This window comes from Rhinopithecus bieti, unplaced genomic scaffold (assembly GCF_001698545.2).
Source record: "Rhinopithecus bieti isolate Rb0 unplaced genomic scaffold, ASM169854v2 scaffold_33474, whole genome shotgun sequence".
NCBI classification, from domain to species: Eukaryota; Metazoa; Chordata; class Mammalia; order Primates; family Cercopithecidae; genus Rhinopithecus; species Rhinopithecus bieti.
The window spans coordinates 561054-585394 of NW_016814460.1; the positions used below are offsets into that span (position 1 = coordinate 561054).

At 43.8% G+C, this 24341-nt stretch overlaps 1 protein-coding gene across 1 annotated transcript in view; it reads left to right on the plus strand.

Moving 5' to 3' along the window:
• CBX5 (chromobox 5) overlaps positions 1 to 24341 on the plus strand; it is a 48886-nt gene that overhangs the window by 5112 nt on the left and 19433 nt on the right. Inside the window, exon 2 of the mRNA XM_017850922.1 lies at positions 19753 to 19931. Within this exon, the coding sequence (XP_017706411.1) occupies positions 19795 to 19931 (137 nt within the window). The 5' untranslated portion in view covers positions 19753 to 19794. The remainder of the gene's footprint in view (positions 1 to 19752; positions 19932 to 24341) is intronic.

Below are 24341 nucleotides of genomic sequence, written 5' to 3' on the forward strand. Positions count from 1 at the left end.
AAAAAAAAAAAAAAAAAAAAAAAGAACAACTTAGAGATATACCTAACCATTGCAACCAAAATCTAAAAGGGGTGTTTACTATAAAGGGGAATATATTTTTTCACTGTTCTGTCTGAAAACTAGTAAGTGGAAAGCTTCAATTTGGGTAGTAGGTAAGCAGGGTGATAGTTGGGGAAAGGAAGAGTGAGCCTACATTTGAAGTGGCTGGATTTGTATATGGCTGGGGAAATTCTGGAGATTCTCAGAGCCTTTAACAATACTCTAGAAAAGAGAAAGATTTGGTATCAGGGTACAAAGATTTTTGAGGAAGACCAAGTATTTTTTTGCTTCTATTGAGATTTGTTTGTTTTTGAGACAGTCTCACTCTGTTGCCCAGGCTGGAGTGCAGTGGCGTGATCTTGGCTCGCTGCAACCTCTGTCTCCCAGGTTCAAGCGATCCTCCTGCCTCAGCCTCCCAAGTAGCTGGGATTACAGGCATGTGCCACCATGCCTGGCTACTTTTTTTGTATTTTTAGTAGAGACGAGTTTTCACCGTGTTAGCCAGGATGGTCTCGATCTACTGACCTTGTGATCCAACTGCCTCAGCCTCCTAAAGTGTTGGGATTACAGGCGCGAGCCACTGTGCCCAGCTCTATTGAGGTCTTTAACTGCATAGCATGATTTCTGTATCTTATTGATATAGCCCATTTAATTAATAACTGTCGTGGTAAAGCATTTCTAGTCTTTATTTTGTCCTTTTACTTAGATTGTTTTTATTTCCATTCACCTTACATGAAACTGGGCCTAAAGCTATGTTATGGATATTGATTTTAAAAGTAATAAATTACAACATGAGATACCACTTGATTCAGTATGGCTGTTTACACATCTGCTATTCGTGAACTTGGACTCTGGGCAATCATCTTTTTCTCCTGACATAAACTTTTATTTTTCTTCCTTGCTTATAGAGAATGATTTTAACTGATCATTGTACTAATAGGAAGGAGTCCAGGTCATCCTGAGAAGAGTTCGCTTGTCCAGAGTCCAAGATGCAGATTTGTTGGATTTCTGTAAGCCACTCGAAGCCACATATTCATTTCTGATGACAGCTTTACACTTGTGCTGGAAGAACACCCACTGTGACAACTGCTGCCTATGTTTAGTCTGTCCAGGAGCTCTACCAACTAGCATGTTTGCAGAAAAACCTACACTGTTCTTGTTAGCAGCTATGTAAATATTAGATCTTTCTGAGTTTCTCTTCTCAGATCTGCCAATTTCTTTGGGGCAAATTGTATCCTGCAGTTGCCTCAATTTACCCTTTGAAAATGAGGGATTAAAGCTTTTAGACATTCTTTGGGTTGTCTGAAACACAATTCTTTTTGGATCAGTAATGTTTTATATATGTCTACTTTATGATTTTTAAAATTTTATTCCCCCTGTGTATTAGTTTCCTGTGGCTGCTGTAACAAATTACCACAGACTTGGTGGTTTAAAACAAGAGGAGTTGGCCGGGTGCAGTGGCTCAAGCCTGTAATCCCAGCACTTTGGGAGGCCGAAATGGGCAGATCATGAGGTCAGGAGATAGAGACCATCCTGGCTAACACGGTGAAACCCCATCTACTAAAAATACAAAAAACTAGCCGGACGAGGTGGTGAGTGCCTGTAGTCCCAGCTACTCGGGAGGCTGAGGCAGGAGAATGGCGTGAACCCGGGAGGCAGAGCTTGCAGTGAGCTGAGACTCCGGCCCCTGCCCTCCGGCCTGGGGGACAGAGTGAGACTCCGTCTAACAAAAAAAAAAAAAAAGAGGAGTTTATTCTTCTCACAATTTTGGAGCCCAGAAGTCTACAGTCAAGATATTGAGGCCCTTTTGGAGGCTGTAGGAGAGACTGTGTTCTTTGCCTCTTTTAGCTTCTGATTATGGTCAGCATTCCTTGGCATGTCTCTCTGCTCTGTTTTCACATTGTCTTCTCTCTTGGGTACTTGCATCAGAACTCTCCCTCTACCTCTGTGTTATAAAGATACGTATGATTGCAAATAAGAAACCACTTGGATGAACCAGAGATAAATTTCTCCTCTCCTATCTTTTAATTCAACCTGAGAGAGCAGATTTAAAATACATTTTATTCCTAAAGTGGCAGGTCCCTGAAAAAAAATGTAGATTCATGTTTATTTTATTTTGAGACAGAGTCTCGCTTTGTCGCCCAGTCTGGAGTGCATTGGTGCAATCTCAGCTCACTGCAACCTCCGCCTCCCAGGTTCAAGCTATTCTCTTGCCTCAGCCTCCTGAGTAGCTGGGATTACAGGTGCCCAGCCAATTTATGTATTTTTAATAGAGATGGGATTTCACCATTGTGGCCAGGCTGGTCTCAAACCCCTGATCTCAGGTGATCCGCCTGCCTCAGCCTCCCAAAGTGCTGGGATTACAGGCATGAGTCACCACGCCTGGCCAGATTCATCTTTTAATCACATCTTTTGCTATATAAAGTAACATTTACAGGTTCAAGGGATTAAGATATGAATCTCTGTTGGGGGAGGGCCATCATTCAGACCACTACACACTGGTTCCCTAACCTCTACTCAAATAGATTTGACCTAATTCAGAAAAGAAAAGGTTATTTTTAAAGAAAGAGAGGCAAGTGAAAAAAGGCTCAGAAACCTGGGTTCTTGTCCTACCTCTGCCATTATCTAATGGTGTAACCATGGGTGAGCCATCTGCCCTCTTTAGTCCTTAGTTTCTTCATCTTATAGGGAAGGAGTTGGATAAGTGATCATTAACAAGCCTTCTAGACCTCAGACTTTATGAAGTGTCTCCTAAGTCATCTTGGAGTTTGCTTTTTAAGTCAATAATTTTTTTTTTTTTTTTTTGAGATGGAGTCTTGCTCTGTCGCCCAGGCTGGAGTGCAGTGGCGGGATCTCAGCTCACTGCAACCTCTGCCTCCCGGGCTCACGCCATTCTCCTGCCTCAGCCTCCCAAGTAGCTGGAACTACAGGCGTCCGCCACTGCCCCCAGCTCATTTTTTTTGTATTTTTAGTAGAGACGGGGTTTCACTGTGTTAGCCAGGATGGTCTCGATCTCCTGACCTCGTGATCCGCCCGCCTCAGCCTCCCAAAGTGCTGGGATTACAGGCATGAGCCACCGCACCAGGCCTTAAGTCAGTAGTTTTAAATGTGAATCAAAACGTTACAAATTACAACGTTTTGTGTCAGTGTAGTCCTGTTCTTGCCTAAGACTTGAAGGATGGAAGACTGAGCTGTTGGCTGAATGTTAACTCCTTGGGGTATTAACACAGGATAACCTGTATTTGTTAGCTGTGTGCTTAAACCTTTCTAAAGAAAAGGTTTTCTACAAGGGATGTAATAGACTAGCTGGGACATTTTCACTATATTTCTAGTGAGGCTATAGACTGTGTAGCCTGGATTTTCTTTCCAGTAGTAGTAGTTCATCAAAATTAAACACTGACAAATTTTTTTCTACCTGAAACTAGGTCATAGAGAGAGTAAAAATTTTCACTTGCAGTCTTATTCTTCAGACTCACTGAATGCCTGTTCCATCCTGTTTCATTACTAGGAAGGACACTGGATAAAGCCCTGAGCTTGAGATGTTGTACTTGAAAGGACTGTTTGAAGATCAGGTTTTATAACACACTTGTTATTTATTTCTTCTGTGGAGAGGGGGAACCAAATTGGATTCAAGTATTTTTCTGATAGTAATCTATGTTCCTTAGAATAAAGCAAGTTCATATCTGAGCCAGAGGGCATAATTATGTCAGAATAAAATATAATTATGTCGGAATAAAATGCTCTGTACTAAAGAGGTCAACTAACAGGCTGGGAAATCTTAAGTTTTGTTTTTAAGGCAAATCCTTGAACTCTCTGTGCCTCGTTTCTCATCCCTAAATCTGTGCACCTCACCTCACTGGGAGTTGTGGAGGGTAATATACTGCTAATTTGTTCAGTATTTCACAACAATAAATTATGCCTAAGATCTGATAAAACATAGCAAACCTCATTTATATGAATAGAGATAAGCATAGATAAGACTTACAGATAATAAAGAAAATTCATTAAAATTTTTTTAACTTCCTTGATTATTAAACATTTTCCTTCTGTTTCCTATATATTTTCCAAAGTATTTTCTTATTATTTTTCCATGATAGACTTATGAAATAGGGCAAATAACAAACACCGGGTTATGTAATAAATGAATAAATCCATCAAGTGGATATAACAATTCTAAATGTCCTAAAAGCTAATAATAAAGCTTCAACATACACCAAGGAAAACAGAAATGAAGTAACAAGCCAGGCGCGGTGACTCACGCCTGTAATCCCAGCACTTTGGGAGGCTGAGGTTGGTGGACTACCTGAGGTCAGGAGTTCCAGCCCAGCCTGGCCAACATGGCGAAACTGTCTACTAAAAATACAAAAATTATCTGGGCATAGTGGTGTGCGCTTGTAATTAATCCCAACTACTCGGGAGGTTGAGGCAGGAGAATCGCTTGAACCTGGGAGGCGGAGGTTGCAGTGAGCTGAGGTTGCACCACTGCATTCCAGCCTGGATGACAGAGCAAGACTCCGTCTCAAATAAAAAAAAAAAAGGAAATAACAGATATCTGCAATTATATTTGGAAATTTCAGTGCCTCTCAGTAACCGATAAAACAGGTAGACAAAATCAGTAAGGAAACAGAAGACTTGAACAACACTGCCAATAACCTGATATAATTGACATTTATAGAATAGTACAAGCAACAACAGAATACATGTGCTTTTCAAGTGTGCATGGAACATTTACACAGTTTATTTTCTGGGTCAGTAAGTCTCAAATTCAAAAGGATTCAATCATAAAGGTTTTTTTAAAACTTTAAACAGGGTCTTGTTCTGTCACCCAAGCTGGAGTTCAGTGGCACAATCATAACTCACTTCAGCCTGAAACTCCTGGGCTCAAGTGATCCTCCTGCCTCAGCCTTCAGAAAAGCTGGGACCACTGGCATGTGCCACCATGCTTAGCCCCCCCCCCCTTTTTTTTTTTTTGGTAGAGACAGGGTCTTGTTATGTTGCCCAGATTGGTGTCAGACTCCTGGGCTCAAGTGATCCTCTCATCTCAGCTTCCCAAAGTGCTGGGATTACAGGCATGAGCCACTATGCCTGGCCAAGGTATGTTTCTTTCCTGATCATAGTGCAATTAAATAAAAAATCAGTAACAAAGATATCAAGAAAAATCCCTAAATATTGTGAAACTACACAACACACTTCAAAGTAACCCACCTACAAAGAGGAAATTGCAAAGAAAACTAAAATATACTTGGAACTGAATGAAAATGAAAAGACAATATATCAGAACTTTTAGGATGAGGCTGGGTGCTGTGACTGTAAACCCAACACTTTGAGAAGCTGAGGCGAGAGGATCACTCGAGCCCAGGAGTTCGTGACCTGCCTGGGCAACATAGTGAGACCTAGTCTCTAGAAAAAACAAAACAGTATCCAGGAGTGGTGGCTTGCCAGTAGTCCCAGCTACTTGGAAGGCTGAGGTGGGAAGCTCAGTGGAGCTTGGTAGATCAAGGCTGCATTGAGCTGTGATCCTGCCACTGCACTTGAGCCTGGGTGACAGAGACCCTGTCTCAAAAAAAAAACAAACAAACTTGTGGGATGCAGTTAAGACAGTGCTTAAAGGGAAATTGATAGCATTAAATACTTTAACAACAAAAGCAGGTCACTGACAGTTTTGGCTCTATGAACCTAGAAAAAGAACAAATTAAATCCAAAGTAAACAAGAAAACAGTAATGATAAAAGCAGCAATTATTGGGATATAGAACAATAGAGAATATCAGTAAAATGGAAAGTTATTTGAAAAGATGAATAAAATTGGTAAATCAGGAAAAAAGATACTAATTGCCAATATTAGGAAATAAGGAATATCGCTACTGATCCTACAGATAAAAGTAATAAGGGAATATTTTGAAAAACGGTATGGGCCGGGCGCGGTGGCTCGAGCTTGTAATCCCAGCACTTTGGGAGGCAGAGATGGGCGGATCAGGAGATCGAGACCATCGTGGCTAACACGGTGAAACCCCGTCTCTACTAAAAAAATGCAAAAAAAAAAAAACTAGCCGGGCGAGTGGCGGGCGCCTGTAGTCCTGGCTACTCGGCTACTCGGGAGGCTGAGGCAGGAGAATGGCGTAAACCCGGGAGGCGGAGCTTGCAGTGAGCTGAGATCTGGCCACCGCACTCCAGAGCGAGACTCCGTCTCAAAAAAAAAAAAAAAAAAGGAAAACGATATGAATACATTCAGTGTCTTAGTTGAAGTTAGAAACTTCCTTGAAGACAGACTACCAAAACTCACTTAAATACAGAACCTTGGGTGGGCATGGAGGTTTACACATGTAATCTCAACATTTTGGGAGGCCAAGAGGTCAAGACCAGCCTAGGAAACATAATGAGACCTCTCTACAGGAGAAAACAAGAAGAAAACGTCCGAACCTTACTGGCCCTATCTCTGTTAAGGAAAAGGAATTTGTAGATAGAAATCATCCCACAAAGAAAACGCCAGGCACAGGCCAAGCGCAATGGCTTATGCCTATAATCCCAGAACTTTGGGAGTCTGAGGCAGGTGGATCACGAGGTCAGGAGTTCAAGACCAGGCTGGCTAGCATGGTGAAGCCCTGTCTCTACTAAAAATACAAAAATTAGCCAGGCATGGTGGTGTGCTCCTGAGTCTCAGCTACTCGGGAGGCTGAGGCAGGAGAATTGCTTGAACCCCGGAGGCGGAGGGTGCAGTGAGCTGAGATTGCACCACTGCACTCCAGCCTAGACGACAGAGCAAGACTCTGTCTCAAAAGAAAAAGAAAACTCTGAGCCCAGGTGGCTTCACTGAAGAATTTTACCAAACTTTTAAGGAAGAAATACCAATTTTATACAAACTCTTCCAGAAAACAGAAGCAGGAACGCTTATCAAAACATCTATTTATTTATTTTGAGACGGAGCCTCGCTCTGTCACTCAGGCTGGAGTGCAGTGGTGCAATCTCGACTCACTGCAACTTCCGCCTCCTGGGGGGTTCAAGCAATTCTCCTGCCTCAGCCTCCTGAGTAGCTGGGACTACAGGCACGTGCCACCAAGAGACAGACTTTCACCAGCCAGGATGGTCTGTTTTTCCCGACCTCGTGACACACTCACCTCAGCCTCCCAAAGTGCTGGGATTACAGGCGTGAGCCACCACACCTGGCCCAAAACAGTTATTTTTAACGTCATCTACTGTCAGACATTTAACTTCTATTTGCTTTATATTTTTCAGAGTATTTTCTTGTTTTTCCCACAACAGATGTTTAAGTAGGGCTAATAACTAACAACCCATGAGAGTTAATGAAATTATCCAACTTGACCTTTTAGTGATCTAGTTGGGTTAAGACCCACATGTACTTACTCCTGTCCTGATCTTTCCACTATTGACAAGTTACCTTTTACCTTTTCTTTCTTTTTTTTTTTTTTTTTGAGACGGAGTCTCAGTCTGTCACCCAGGCTGAAGTGCAGTGGCCGGATCTCAGCTCACTGCAAGCTCCGCCTCCCGGGTTTACACCATTCTCCTGCCTCAGCTTCCCGAGTAGCTGGGACTACAGGCACCCACCACCACGCCCGGCTAGTTTTTTGTATTTTTTTAGTAGAGACGGGATTTCACCGTGTTAGCCAAGATAGTCTCGGTCTCCTGACCTCGTGATCCGCCCATCTCGGCCTCCCAAAGTGCTTGGATTACAGGCTTGAGCCACCAAGCCTGGCCACCTTTTACCTTTTCCATAACAACCTTTGGAGGAGGTGGTGACTTGACCAAGGAGGAACTTCAAAAATCCTCGCCTTAAAATTGAAAACTGGAATAGACTGTGCTCATGCAATGCTTGACACTTTTTAGGCCCTCAATAAATATCCTATAATCAACCAATTTTAGAACAAGGATCAGAATTACTATATTAATCATGTTTTTGGCATGGGATTTGAATTGGGAATGTAGTTGGAAACTGGACAAAAAGGGAGTCAGAAAATCTTAATGTAACACATCAAAACACTCAATTGAAGAGCTGGGTAGTCTGAGATTACCCATCCCTTTAGCCATTTATCTGATGCCTTTCTTTGCATGTAACTATCAATATAGCTGAAGTGTAGAGCATACTTTTATGATATTGTGGCATAGTAACTCAACTTAAATGTCAATAGAGCTACTTGAAAAGACCTGCAAGGTTCCATAACTTCTGGTGTGGGTTTGTTTCTCCTGTCATCACCCATTATGTATTTTTTTTTTACAGCTTTTAAATTCCCACAGAGAGAAATTGGTCAGGATCATAATACATGGCCCAGGAGCAGCCAAGGATACCCTTGTATTTTTTTTGTTGTTGTTTGTTTGAGATGAAGTCTAGCTCTGTCACCCAGGCTGGATTGCAATGGTGCAATCTCAGTTCACTGTAACCTCCGTCTCCCGGATTCAAGCGATTCTCCTGCCTCAGCCTCCTGAGTAGCTGGGATTACAGGTGCCCACCACCACGCCTGACTAATTTTTGTATTTTTAGTAGAGATGGGGTTTCGCCATGTTGGCCAGGCTGTTCTCGAACTCCTGGCTTCAAGTGATCCGCCCGCCTCCCAAAGTGCTGGGATTATAGGTGTGAGCCACCATGCCCAGCCAAATGTCTTCTTTAAACTGATGCTAAGAAAACAAATTGTCAGCTGGACGCTGTGGCTCACGCCTGTAATCCCAGGACTTTGGGAGGCCGAGGTGGGTGGGTCACGAGGTCAGGAGATCGAGACCATCCTGGCTAACACTGTGAAACCCCGTCTCTACTAAAAATACAAAAAATTAGCCAGGCGTGGTGGCAGGCACCTGTAATCCCAGCTACTCGGGAGGCTGAGGCGGGAGAATGGCATGAACCCGGGACATGGAGTTTGCAGTGAGCCAAGATTGTGCCACTGCACTCAAGCCTGGGCGACAGAGCTAGACTCCATCTCAAAAAAAAAAAAAATTGCCTGACTTAACACAGGCTCTTTGTAAAATGGATGATTTGGGCCGGGCGCGGTGGCTCAAGCCTGTAATCCCAGCACTTTGGGAGGCCGAGATAGGCGGATCATGAGGCCAGGAGATTGAGACCATCCTGGCTAACACGGTGAAACTCTGTCTCTACCAAAAAATACAGAAAAACTAGCCGGGCGAGGTGGTGGGCGCCTGTAGTCCCAGCTACTCGGGAGGCTGAGGCAGGAGAATGGCGTAAACTCGGGAGACGGAGCTTGCAGTGAGCTGAGATCTGCCACTGCACTCCAGCCTGGGTGACAGAGTGAGACTCCGTCTCAAAAAAAAAAAAAAAAAATGGCTGATTTGTTGAAATGACCTGAAGAAGCCTTTGTAACCCTTAAGCTATTGAGTTCTGAAATATGCAAGCTAGATAGATTATGCCATGGTAAGGACTGAGTCTTAATTTTATGACTAATATTTGGAAAGTGCTTTATCACCATAATTTTATTTGGGAATGAGCATTTTCAGTTTTCTTTTAATCCTTCCATATTTTGTGAACATGATCTGCCAAAGTGGTATGTATAAATCTAAGATTCATGATAATCTACTCAAATGTTGCTCTTACCCATTTTCCTCAAGATTTATTTATGATGGTATTGCCAGGTTCTTTGTGAAAGGTGACGAGGTCTCCAAATTCATGTTTCATTACGCTTGAGAGGAGTGGATGTGAGATTACCACCCACCTGAGAGTGTGGTGCCTTGAGATGAGTTCAGTACATTTCCAAGGATAGAGTTGTTGGAAAACACCATCTGGAAGGCATTTTCCCATGGTGGTGCCAAATTCTGCTTTCTCATAAATCTTGAAACAATTGGATATTTAACCTCTTGCCCAGTGGTGGGTTTAGTTGTACCCTAACTAAATTTAAAGAAAAGTGATACTTTTTTTTATAGGGCAACATCTTATTCTATAAAATAGAATACGTGTTTCTGAAAACTGGTAGTTGAGAGAGGAAATTCAGTAGATTTTAATGAGGGTGAAAAAAAAGAAAATCCAGTATAAAATGATGAGATATCAAGCAAGAATTTTTGTGTTACTACTAAATACACCAGTTTACCAGACCGATACCTTCAAGCAATTCTGAAAATTGAGTCTTGTAACCGACATTCATTTATAATATGTTCGTAATCAGAGCTGGGGGGACATACAACCAAATGGAACTTACAGGGCAGCCTTTATCGCCATTTAGAATGTGTATATATACAATTATTATTTTACATATTGGGGAGGTCTCCCTATGTTTGCTCATGCTGGTCTTGAACTCTGGGCCCAAGCTGTCCTCCTGCCTCAGCCTCCCAAATTGTTGGGATTATGGGTGTAAGCCATGGCACCCAGCCAAGTATATGTTTTTGTTTTTTTTTTTTTTGAGACAGAATCTGGCTCTGTCGCCCAGGCTGGAGTGCAGTGGTGCGATCTTGGCTCACTGCAAGCTCTGCCTCCCGGGTTCATGCCATTCTCCTGCCTCAGCCTCCCGAATAGCCGGGACTACAGGCGCCCGCCACCATGCCCGGTTAATTTTTTTGTATTTTTAGTAGAGACAGGGTTTCACTGTGTTCGTCAGGATGGTCTTGATCTCCTGACCTCGTGATCCGTCTGCCTCAGCCTCCCAAAGTGCTGGGATTACAGGCGTGAGCCACCGCGCCCAGCCAAGTATACGTTTTTTTTTGTTTTTGTTTTTGTTTTTTGAGGTGAAGTCTGGCTCTGTCGCCCAGGCTGGAGTGCAGTGGCAGGATCTCAGCTCACTGCAACCTCTGCTTCCCAGGTTCCAGCAATTCTCCTGCCTCAGCCTCCCAAGTAGCTAGGATTACAGGTGCCCACCACCATGCCTGGCTAATTTTTGTATTTTTAGTAGAGATGTGGTTTTGCCATGTTGGCCAGGCTGGTCTCAAACTCTTAACCTCAGGTGATCTGCCTCCCAAAGTGCTGGGATTACAGGGTGAGCCACCACGCCCGGCTGTTTTTATCTAAAAGAACAAAAGGCTCTTTACTCCCATGCTCACTGTAGCAGGAGTTTTCGCCTGATTTTTTTTTTTTTTTTTTTTTTTTTTTGAGATGGAGTCTTGCTCTGTCACCCAGGCTGGAGTGCAGTGCATGATCTCAGTTCACTGCAAGCTTTGCCTCCTGGGTTCACGCCATTCTCCTGCCTCAGCCTCCCGAGTAGCTGGGACTACAGGCGTCCACCACCACGCCCCGGCTAATTTTTTGTATTTTTAGTAGAGACGGAGTTTCACCGTTTTAGCCAGGATGGTCTCGATCTCCTGACCTCGTGATCCGCCTGCCTCGACCTCCCAAAGTGCTGGGATTACAGGATTGAGCCACCACGCCAGGCCTGATTTTTTTTTTTTTGAGACAAGAGTCTGCCTCTGTTGCCCAGGCTGGAGTACAGTGGCACCATCTCCACTCACTGCAGCCTCTGCCTCCCTGGTTCGAGCGCTTCTTCTGCCTAAGCCTCCTGAGTAGCTGGGATTATAGGTGTGCACTGCCTTACCTGGCTAATTTTTGTATTTTTAGTAGAGATGGTGTTTCACATGTTGGCCACGCTGGTCTTGAACTCCTGACGTCAAGTGATCTGCCTGCCTCAGCCTCCCAAAGCCTTGAGATTACAGCCATGAGCCGTTGTGCCCAGCCTCTTGGCCTGATTTTTAAAAGATCATGAACTAGAGCTGTGCTAGCCAATGGGAGAACATTTCTTCCCTCCATTCTCTCTTCTGTTAATAAAGTTTGTGTTGTCTGTATGTGGCTTGTTAATGATGGGGGTGTTAACGACCATAGTTAATCTTTCTTTTCAACTCTTTCCTAATCTAGTCTCTTAAACAGACATTTAAAAAGCTTTTAACTCCTCTTGAATTGGGTGCTCATGGGCTTTTGGTGGAGGTGGAGTGATAGTTATCAGCCCATTTAACAAAACCTGAGACAGCCAGGAAAGCTGTAATGTGAATCTCTATGCTATGTTTTTGTTAAAATGCCACATGGCTAATACTTTAGAAATCATAAATCCACCACTGCAAGAAAACATCTTTATAGAGGATAGTTTAGTTTTATGCTGTTTGTGTTACATACCTAAGACCATCAGTACTTCAAGCTCCATAAAGAGCAAGAAACATAGAGCAGATTAAAATGTTTTTGTAAGTTTGGTTTGTTTTCATCTGTTTTATTTGTTGCAATAAGGCTATATATAGAGGATGCCTTGAAGACTGCTGTAGCTGACAATTTAATCTTCACCTAAGTCACTGTCTCCCTAAGGGCCTTAAGGAAAAGTGGGAATTTCACAAGTCTGTGCCAACTGCAACCACTCATCAATGGCGTATTTAATTAATCCATGTGATAGGGAGCTTTGCATATGTACTCTCCTCTGCTCTTTAACCCTGGCTTACTTCCTAAAGGATTTTGCCTTGTTAGGGGGCTTATAGAATTTATGTTGAAACTCTAAAATGGAGAGCACATTGATTATGCATCTTGACATTTGGTTTGATTACCATGTTTAAATAATTCAGTGGGTAGTTCAGCGAGGTAGCTTACCAATTGGCTTTCTTTTTCTTTCTTTTTTTTTTTTTGAGACAGAGTTTCACTCTTGTCTCCCAGGCTAGAGTGCAATGGCGCGATCTTGGTTTACAGAAACTCCACCTCCCAGGTTCAAGCGATTCTCCTACCTCAGCCTCCCCAGTAGCTGGGATTACAGGCACCTGCCACCACACCTGGCTAATTTTTGTATTTTTAGTAGAGACGGGGTTTCGCCATGTTGGCCAGCCTGGTCTCAAACTCCCGACCTCAGGTGATCCACCCGTCTTGGCCTCCCAAAGTGCTGGGATTACAGGCGTGAGCCACTGCGCCCAGCTGGCTTTCATTCTTAATAAAAAGAAAGCTTAGTGAAAGATCTAGAATTATGCGTACTTTTGCTCATAAGTGGTGATTAAAATTAAATGGCTATAACAAGATGTAAGAAAAGCCACGGGAATTGGTATTGAGAAGTAGTGACTGCTTTGTAGGGGTAAGGCAGGAGGATTGCTTCAGCCCAGGAGTTTGAGACCAGCTTGGGCAACACAGTGAGACTGCATCTCACCAAAAATTAAAAAAATGTAGCCAGGCATGGTGGTGTGCCCCAGTGGTCTCTACTCAGGAGGTGAGAGGATTGCTTGAGCCCAGGAGTTTGAGGCTGCAATGAACTGTCCGCGTCACTGCACTACAGCCTGAACAACAGAACGAGACCCTGTCTCAAAAAAGAAATGACTGGAGGGATGAGAGTAGAGCCTGAACTGGACAAAGCAGACAGATACCAGGGACCCTGTGTAGGTTGTTCCAGGATTAAATGGTCAATGCCAAGGGCTAACCATTACCTCTTTTTTTTTTTTTTTTTTAATTGAGACGGAGTCTCGTACTGTCGCCCAGGCTGGAGTACAGTGGTGTGATCTCGGCTCACTGCAAGCTCCACCTCCTAGGTTCATGCCATTCTCTTGCCTCAGCCTCTGGAGTAGCTGGGACTACAGGTTCCTGTCATCACACCCGGCTAATTTTTTGTATTTTTAGTAGAGACGGGGTTTCACCGTGTTAGCCAGGATGGTCTTGATCTCCTGACCTCATGATTCACCCGCCTCGGCCTCCCAAAGTGTTGGGATTACAGGCGTGAGACACTGTGCCCAGCCTTTTTTTTTTTTTTGAGATGGAGTCTTGCCCTGTTGTCCAGGCTGGAGTGCAGTGGTGCCATCTCAGCTCACTGCAACCTCTGTCTCCCAGTTTAAGTGATTCTCCTGCCTCAGCCTTCTGAGTAGCTGGGATTACAGGTGCATAACTGCGTCAGCCTCCTGTGTAGCTGGGATTACACCACGCCTGACTAATTTTTGTGTGTCTTTAGTACAGACGGGGGTTTCACCATATTGACCAGGCTGGTCTTGAACTCCTGACCTCATGATTCACCTGCCTCCGCCTCCCATAGTGCTGGGATTATAGGCAGGAGCCACTGTGCCCGGCCTACCTCTTGTTTTTCTGGGTTGCCTTAGCTTGCTTGTGATGCCCTCTCTGTAATTACTGGGGGCTGAATTTTTTTTTGTTTGTTTTTGAGACGAAGTTTCGCCCTTGTTGCCCAGGCTGGAGTGCAATGGCTCAATCTTGGCTCACTGCAACCTCCACCTTCTGGGTTCGAGCGATTTTCCTGCCTCAACTTCCCGAGTAGCTGGGATTACAGGTGCCTGCCACAATGCCTGGCTAATTTTTGTATTTTTAGTAGAGACAGGGTTTCACCATGTTGGCCAGGTTGGTCTGGAACTTCTGACCTCAGGAGATCTGCCCGCCTCAGCCTCCCAAAGTGCTGGGATTACAGGCGTGAGCCACCGCACCCAGCCTCTTTTCTCATCTCTATGGGCCTTAGGTGCTGTAATCTATCTATAGTTACTGGGTAGCTTTACCAGATAGTTCCTATCTATATTTAAGAGAGAAGGCTGAGAGCAATTATTCCTGAAAGACTCTAGAAATTTGAGAAGCTGCTCACCCTTTCCTTTGGAGATTTCCACAAGGATAAGGTTGTGTTCAGAGGCTCATCTTCTTTTCCTCTGTCATCGTATTGGGATTCTACCTTAATCACTCCATCATCCTGCCAACCGTGTCTCATTTCTCATGCTAGAAAGCTCCCTCCCCCTAAGCTCAGTGTGAACCACCAGTCTTGATGCTTTATCTGGTCCAGGCTCTAGCCCTTAAATTGTTTGACTGGCTTTGTGTTTCATTTGACCCTAATACTCTGGGTCGCACTGTCTAAAAGAGAATTATGTCCCCTCCGATGTCTGAGTGCATTTCTCATTTCTTACTGCTGCTCCTGAGCAGATCTGTAACTTCAAGGTTAAGATACGACACATTCCATCAGAAGTATGTCGTCATCCTTGCCAGCTTCTGATCTGTGACTGTCCAGGAGATTTACAAGACAATTGCATGCCATCCTTTAAAGAATATTATGGTTGGACTCTGACTCCTGGCATCAGGCCTAATTTGATTTGTCAGTGGTTACAAAACCCATTTCCCAAAAAGAAAAGGACCTCAGCCCATGTGCCCTTTAGGCAGTTCTTAAGGGTGGAAAGGAGGGAATTGAACTCAATCTTTATTTCCTGATGTTTTGTGGGGAGGAGTGGACACCAGAATATTTTTGTCTCTTTCCTCTTTAAATTCACTTTTCTTTCTCTGAAAGATTTCCCCAAAATGTTAGTATTGCTGTCATTCTTTCCTGTTCCTTATTCCTTCACAGAGTTACTATTAGTCTTTTCATTCTGCCATCTTTAAAGTTTGTCTGAGTTTTAAGGAATAAGTATTTTGCCCTTGAGAGAGAACATACCTACCCTGTTCTCTGAAGGTTTATTCGTTTTCTAGTGCCTAGTTAACAAAGACACTGTTCCTCATTTTCTTGCTATCTACTAATGTGTTCAGCTGCAGGAGTTACTGCATGTGATTTGGTTTACTAGCTTAGGAATTTGGAAGGTCACATATTTTCTTCTGCTGTTGTATTCAGCCCTGACATATTTTTACAGAAGGTTCTCTTTGGGGGACTTAATAGATCTTTGGTTTCAACATAAACTCACTTTTTCCCTAGGAGGTAGGTAGGGTGGGTAGTACAGATTTATTTAGCCTGTTTAAATGATGCCGGGGTTAGATGGAAAATTTATTTACTCAAGATCACACATGGCAAGTTAATCAGAGTCAGGATCCTGTTTCAATGTTTGGTATTGTTTTCATATCCCTTAATTATGAAAAGTTTAAAACAAAAGGTAAGAAGAGTTGAAAATGCAGTTTTAATCGGAGGTTTGCTGATGATCCATTCCAATTTGAGGAAATCTTTTGTAATTAAAAAATTTCTGGATGGGTGCGGTGGCTCATGCCTGTAATCCCAGCACTTTGGGAGGCTGAGGCGGGTGGATCACGAGATCAGGAAATCGAGACCATCCTGGCCAATGTGATGAAACCCCATCTCTACTAAAAATAACAAAAATTAGCTGGGCGTGGTGGCACATGCCTGTAATCCCAGCTACTTGGGAGGCTGAGGCAAGAGAATCCCTTGAACCAGGGAGCTGGAGGTTGCAGTGAGCCGAGATCGCGCCACAGCACTCTAGCCTGGTGACAGAGCGAGACTCCGTCTCAAAAAAAAAAAAAGAAAAAAAAAGTTCTCCTTTGGTCTTACACCCTATGGTTTCTTCTGTTTGACAGCCAAAATAGTCACCGTTCTATGCTTCTTCTCAACTGCGTTCTTTCTTATTTATTTATTTATTTTTTTGAGACAGAGGTTTGCTCTTGTTGCCCAGGCAGGAGTGCAGTTGCGCAATCTCGGCTCACTGCAACCTCTGCCTCCCAGGTTCAAGCGCTTCTCCTGCCTTAGCCTCCCCAGTAGCTGTGATTACAGGCATGTGCTACTATGCCTGGCCAATTTTTGTATTTTTAGTAGAGATGGGGTTTCACCATGTTGGTCAGGCTGGTCTCGAACTCCTGACCTCCGGTAATCCATCCGCTTCGGCTTCCCAAAGTGCTGGGATTACAGGTGTGGGCCACCGTGCTTGGCTCAACTGAGTTCTTTGCTTTTGATTGTCCCTTTTTCTTACTCTCCTATGGCAGCCGCTTCTGGCTTTAAAGTTCCCATATCTATAAAGCAGAGTAGTTTTGAACCTCTCAAAAATGTTCTTTAGAGCCAGAAGAATGGAAAACTTACAGTATTTCAAGTCTCTGTATGTCTTTTTTATTTATCCCAGTACTCCTTTTCTCAAGTATTGGGACATACTGATACAGAGAGTTGTACATTAATAATGTATCAGGTGATGAATAATTATTTAAAAATCTGTTTCATAACATTATAGAACAACCTAGAATTGGTTTTAATTTATCAACCATTAGGTTGTGGCAGAACCGCTCTCCTCTTTTTTTTTAAACTTCTTAGGAATTTTTTTCCACCTAAATTTATTTTATTTTATTTTTTTGAGACAGTCTCACTCTTGTCGCCCAGGCTGGATTGCAGTGGCGCGATCTTGGCTTACTGCAACCTCCGCGTCCCAGGTTCAAGCGATTGTCCTCCCTCAGCCCCCTGAGTAGCTGGGACTATATGCGCCTGCCACCGTGCCTGGTTAATTTTTTTGTATTTTTAGTAGAGACGGGGTTTCACCATGTTGGTCGGGCTAGTCTCGAACACCTGACCTCAAATGATTGCCCTGCCCCGGCCTCCCAAAGTTCTGGGATTGCAGGCATGAGCCACTGTGCCCGGCCCTCCACCTGTAATTTTAGTTAAAAGTTTTTTTTTTTTTTTTTTTTTGGTTGGTGTTTTGGTAGTGCTTCATGTCTTTGGATTTTGTCTCTAGTAATCACCCCAAAGAAGGAAAGTTATATAGTGTCTTTAAAATACTTCCCTTCCCCTGTTTCCTGTTATTTTTCCCCTCAAGCAATTTTAATTAACTTCTGTGACAGATGGTAAAATGGGGTTGCCCGAAGTGCTCTGGTGAGCTGTATTAAGTGATGGGTGGTTTGTACTGATCGTGTTGTAGAAGGATCGAGCCTTTCCCCTCCCCCCTTCAGTTGAGCTGTAATCTTGTTAGATGATCTTAAAATGCTATTGATTAATTTACAGTGCTGTTAGAGGAATAAGCATAAATACTGGATTTAAAACCTAAGAAGTAATTCCCTTGAGCTCTGAATGCCTTAGCCTTGAGGCCAAGAGAGGTACCTTCCAACTTCTCCACCCAGTCTTCACTGAAAAGGAAAGTTAAGCCTTTTAACTTTTCCATTTGCTTCTCCCCCTTAGTGTAGTACTGCTGCCAGTTGCTATGGCAACGGACTGGGACAGCTGCGCAGTGGCGCCCAGGCAGCTGGGTGGGGGCGGGGGAGCTGCCAGCCCGCCAAGACCCAGACCTGGGAGGGAGGCCCCTCCTGTTAGCCCAGAGGGAAAGAAAGAACTGGGGCGATCCGGTAGGTAAAGGAGGGAACCCCCATTCATTTTCTACCTTTGGGGCTTCTCTTCTGCATGAAGGTATAAAGGGAGATTTTCCTTTTCTCTCCCTCAAAATGAAGAACACATGTAAATCCTTGTTTTTCCTGGTGAGGCAGGGGAGGCCATAGCCACAATGCTTAACTGCATGCATCTAACATGGGGCTGGTTTTAACCCCAGCGCTCTGACCTAAACTGCTCAGCTCCCGGAAATTCCAAGGTGAGTGGGGGTGGGGGTGGGGTACTCTCCCTGGCATATGACATTTCCTGTCTCTGGTGAGGTTGGAGGCTGTTTCATTTTAAATAAACCACATAAAATATTTTCTTGAAGCTTAGGACTCTTCTAAATTCACGGAAAAATTATTTTCAACCCCCCGCACCTACATTTTCCTACTACCTCTTCCAAATAGAGTATTTTAATAAAAACTTAGTCTTATAGGGCAGTAATGGGTATAGGCAGTATTTTAGGTGGGCAGACCTATTGCTAATAAGTTCTGGGGATATGGTTTCCAACTATATATTCTTGTAATAATTTTTAAAATTTTGCTAATTTGAAGTGAATTGATAATTGCCACTTTTTATGTGACTTGAACATCATTCTGAGATTAGTAGTGGGCCCTCCCTTACCCAGTGGTTTTCTGGTCATGGTGGAAATATTTACAGGGTGCTGATAAACATCTTTAAAGATTACAGGAAAACAATAATGGAGTTCAGCTAAGAAAACAATTTCTGCTACTCTGTAATCCAGACTGTAGGCGCCATTTAGCATGGTTAAGGAAAAATTCTTAAAAATGATTGTGGAACAGCAACATGGGAATTTTTAAAACTAGATTCTCTGTTGAGTACCCCCTGGTGTGCATATTTCTGAGCTTAACTCAATTTCCATTTGTGTTTCCTTGCTTCAGCTTTCCTTGGGCCTATGAATGGTTCCTCTGTATTTTGAGGAGGCTTCATGTTGATGCTGAGTCTGGGGCCAGACTTCTTTTTCCTCCTCCTCTTCCTTTGGCCCTGAGTCAACTTCAGTTAAGAGGAGAGGTACTTTCTTAACTATTTGGATTAGTTACATCTTGGGAATTACTGAACAATCTAGTGACTAATTTTGAATTTTAGGACTGAAAATTTTTTTCTCTTTTCTGCCTCCCTCCCATCCCCAAATTAGCTTTCTAAAAAGGAAGCTTAGTGTGTTTGAGATGTCAGCCTTACTTTTGTGAGCTGATGGATACTCTGAAGGGACAAGCTCAATTTGTTTAAGGGAAATGTACCAAGTCACTGAAAATGTGGTGAAAGATGCCTGAGCAAGCCTTTTTTTTGCTGGTAAGAGATTGGGCAAGATGCTCAGAGCACAGAAAACCCATATTTTAGTGGCTTTTCTTTTTTCATTTTTATAAAGACCCTTATTCACCTTGGAGAAAAAGGTTTTAATTTTATCTTGGTTCATTTAACTGAAGATTTTGCACATTTCTGTTTGAGTTCCTGGCTTGTAAATAGCTATAAACATAGCCAGGAATAACATACCACACTACTTGTCTTTTGGAATCTGGAATAGAAGAGTTAGACATTTGTGCCTTCTAATAATTTTGGTCTCTTTAGCCGAAGAGAAGGTTGTAGCTGAGGAAGTGAAGACTGATTCCTTTTTAAATTAAATTCTTAGGACTCATTTGTAGAATGATTTGAGACTCAAGAGCAGGGCACATGGCAACTTGGTGTTATCCCCTTTTCATCCCATCAAGAAGAGACAAAGTTTTTAACTCTTCACATGGATTCTAACCATTTTGTCTTTTGCCTTTACAGGGACCCGGTGGCCTTAGTCTTTCAGGTGGAACGGTGTGCAACATGGGAAAGAAAACCAAGCGGACAGCTGACAGTTCTTCTTCAGAGGATGAGGAGGAGTACGTTGTGGAGAAGGTGCTAGACAGGCGTGTAGTTAAGGGACAAGTGGAATATCTACTGAAGTGGAAAGGCTTTTCTGAGTAAGTTCCTTTTTTTCCCCAGGCTTTGGTACTCTGTAGAGATAGATACCTTTGGTTTATTTCCTTAGGAATCACGAGCATCTTTGTCTTTTTCTTCCCCCTCCCGCACTCTTCCTAAGAGTTAGAAGACACAGCAGTAAACAAAACAAAATCTCCCCGCTTGTGGAGCTTATGTGCTAATGATACTGCTTTTGAAAGGCAGTATAATGAATTGGTTAGGAGCACAGACTAGGGAGTCAGATTGCCTGGATCTAGATTCTAACTCCATCACTTATGATACAAACTGGATAGCCTTGGCTAATTTCCTTAATCATTTTATCTCCTCAGTGAAATAAGGATAAACAGTAGTGCTTATAAGGCCAGGCGCGGTGGCTTGTACTCTTAATCTCAGCACTTTGGGAGGCTGAGGCGGGCGGATCACCTGAGGTCAGGAGTTTGAGACCCTCCTGGCCAACATGGTGAAACCCCATCTACTAAAAATTAAAAAATTAGCTACTGGGGAGGCTGAGGTAGGAGAATCACTTGAACTCAGGAGGCAGAGGTTGCAGTGAGCCAGGATTGCGCCACTGCACTCCAGCCTGGGTGACTGTGTTTTCAGTAGAGGCAGGGTTTTGCCATGTTGTTCAGGCTGGTCTGGAACTTCCAGGCTCAAGTGAGCCACCTGCCTTGGCCTCCCAAAGTGCTGGGATTACAGGTGTGAGCCAACATGCCCGGCTGTGAAATTAATTTTAATAATATTTTATTTAACCTAGTATATGAAAAATACTATTTCAGCGTTAATCAGTACAAAAGTTATTAATGAAATTTTGTGTGTGTGTGTGCTAAGACTTGAAAATCTGGGATATATTTTACACTTTATAGTGCATCTCCATTCAAACTAGCTGCATTTCAAATAGGCAGATGTGGCTAGTGGTTACCATATTGGATGGCACAGCTCTGCAGTATAGGACCTAAATACACTGAAAGATACAGTGGTTTACCAATACTTTTGGATAAAGGCTATGTGTCAAGAACCTTTGAAACATACAGGAGGTTATTTCATTACATGATCAAAGTTTCTCATCTGGAGAATTATTGGCGTTGTAGGTGGGATCATTCACGCATTTTGCAGGATGCTTAGCATCTCTAGCACCCAGAGTGCAAGTATGGGTAGCACAACAATCAGAAGATGCCCTCTTTCTAGAGAGGAGTGGTATCACAGCTTCCACCAGTGATGAGAACTGTTGAGTTTGAGAGACCTCTAGAGCACTAACAGATAGGAACTAAAGTAACACCTGAAGATTTTGAAGATGTTTATTGGGCCCATTGAATCACCACTGGAAATATTTTGGGATGTTTGAAAGATACTTGAAACTCTTTCTCTGTCATTGAGCTACTGGTACCGTACCATAGATGAAAGGGGGAAAGATAAGGTTTGGGGTAGACAAATTAAACATTGGTCCTTTTTCAGAAATGCCCTGGATTTCATGAAAGACTGGAACAAATCAGCATTGTCTATAACTGAATGCCTACTTTGTGCTAGACAGTGATCAGATTCTACCTCTCGTGCTTCTTTTGATTCTCATAAAAGCATTTAGAGTCCAGGTGTGGTGGTGTGTACCTGTAGTCCCAGCTACTAGGGAGGCTGAAGTGGGAGGATTGCTTGAGTCCAGGAGTTCTGGGCTATAGTGCACTAAACGGATCAGGTGTCTGCATTAAGTTTGGCATCAATGGCCGGGCGCAGTGGCTCAAGCCTGTAATCCCAGCACTTTGGGAGGCCGAGACGGGCAGATCACGAGGTCAGGAGTTCGAGACCATCCTGGCTAACACGGTGAAACCCCGTCTCTACTAAAAAAAAATACAAAAAAAAAATAAAGCTAGCTGGGCGAGGTGGCTGGCGCCTGTAGTCCCAGCTACTCGGGAGGCTGAGGCAGGAGAATGGCATAAACCCGGGAGGCGGAGCTTGCAGTGAGCTGAGATCCGGCCACTGCACTCCAGCCTGGGCGACAGAGCGAGACTCCGTCTCAAAAAAAAAAAAAAGTTTGTTATCAATATAGTGACCTCCCAGGAGTGAGGGACCAACAGGTTGCCTAAGGAGGAGTGAACCAGAGCAGGTCAGAACTCCTGTTCTGAGCATTAGTGAGATTAGGCCTATGAATAGCCACTGCACTCCTGTCTGGTTAACATAGCAAGACCCTGCCTCTTCAAAAACTTTAATTTTTTTTAATTTAAATTTTTACATATTTTTATCTTTACAATAGAGACAGGGTCTCACTGTGTTACCCAGGCTGGTCTCGCATTCTTGGGTTCAACCAGTCTGCCTGCCTTGGCCTCTCGAAGTGCTGGGATTATAGGTGTGAATCACTGTCCCTGGCCAACCCAGGCTCTTTTTAAATCATACTATGTTGTCTTTTGGGTGGAAACCGAAGTAGAAGCAGCAGTGCCAAAGTGTTAGGAAAAGGGATAATCCCCTTATAGGACTGGCTTTCCTAGTTTTCAATAGACTCCTCCCAACCCCCAAGTCTATTTGGCTTGTGTTATAGTGTTGGTACACCTTTCAATATTAGTATGTTAATTTCCTCTGGAATGGTAAACTATGTGGTATGTGGGTTTTGGGGAAAGTTACTGTGTGAGGAATTTTTTTTCTTGACTTTTTTTTTTTTTGAGATGGAGTCTCGCTCTGTCACCCAGGCTGAAGTGCAGTGGCGCGATCTCAGCCCACTGCAAGCTCCGCCGCCTCCCAGGTTCATGCCGCCCCAGCCTCCCTAGAAGCTGGGACTATAGGCGCCCACCACTAGGCCCGGCTAATTTTTTTGTATTTTTAGTAGAGACGGGGTTTCACTGTGTTCGCCAGGATGGTCTCGATCTCCTGACCTCGTGATCTGCCTGCCTCGGCCTCCCAAAGTGCTGGGATTACAGGCGTGAGCCACCGCGCCCAGCCAACTTTTTTTTTTTTTTTTGAGACAAGAGTTTCGCTCTTATTGCCCAGGCTAGAGTGCAATGGCGCGATCTCGGCTCCCTGTAACCTCCCTCTCCCGGGTTCAAACGATTCTCCTGCCTCAGCCTCCCGATTAGATGGGATTACAGGTGCCTGCCACCACACCCATCTAATTTTTGTATTTTTAGTAGAGATGGGGTTTCACCATGTTGGCCAGGCTGGTCTCGAACTCCTGACCTCAGGTGATCTACCTGCTTCCACCTCCCAAAGTGCTGGGATTAGAGACGTGAGCCACCCTGCCCGGCTGAGGAATTTTTTTTTTCTGCTGAGAGAAGGGATATAAAGGAGAAGCTTTCCCATTTTAGCTCAAATTATTTAGAAATAAATTTTGTCTCAATATTGTGTTCCTTTTGTAGAAACTTGTTTAGGTCGAGAGTAAATAGCTCAGATTTTTCCATCTTTCTGCTTTCTACTTGAGTCAGGTTATTATGGCATGTGTTCAAATCATTCCCATCTGAAGAAACCTTATTATTATTATTTTTTTTGAAATGGAGTTTCACTCTTGTTGCCCAGGCTGGAGTGCAATGGCTCGAACTCAGCTCACCACAACCTCCTGCCTCCCAGGTTCAAGCGATTCTCCCGCCTCAACCTCCTGAGTAGCTGAGATTACAGGAAGGCGCCACCATGCCTGGCTCATTTAGTATTTTTAGTAGAGATGGGGTTTCACCAATTTGGTCAGGCTGGTCTCAAACTCCCGACCTCAGATGATCTGCCTGAATTGACCTTCCAAAGTGCTGGGATTATAGGCGTGAGCCACCGCGCCCAGCAAGAAACCTTATTTAAAATAAACAAAGGCCAGGCGCAGTGGCTCACGCCTGTAATCCCATCACTTTGGGAGGCCGAGACAGGCAGATCAGTTGAGGTCAGGAGTTCGAGACCAGCCTGGTCAACATGAGGAAGCCCCATGTTGGGTGAAATTAGCTGGATGTGGTGGTGGGTACCTGTAATCCCAGCTACCCGGGATGCTGGGGCAGGAGAATCACTTGAACCCAGGAGGCGGAGGTTGCAGTGAGGCGAGATCACGCCATTGCACTCCAGCCTGGGCGACAAGAAAACTCCATCTCAAAAAATAATAAAAAATAGGCCGGGCACCGTGGCTCATGCCTGTAATCCCAGCACTTTGGGAGGTCGAGGCGGGCGGATCACGAGGTCAGGAAATCAAGACTATCTTGGATAACATGGTGAAACCTCGTCGCTACTAAAAATACAAAAAAATTAGCCGGGCATGGTGGCGGGCGCCTGTAAGCCCCAGCTACTCCGGAGGCTGAGGTAGGAGAATGGCGTGAACCTGGGAGGCGGAGCTTGAAGTGAGCCGAGATCGCACCACCGCGCTCCAACCTGGGCGACAGAGCCAGACCCCATCTCAAAAAAAAAAAAAAAAAAAAAAAAAAAAAAAAAAAAAAAAAAAAAAAATAAAACCAACAAAAAAAAAA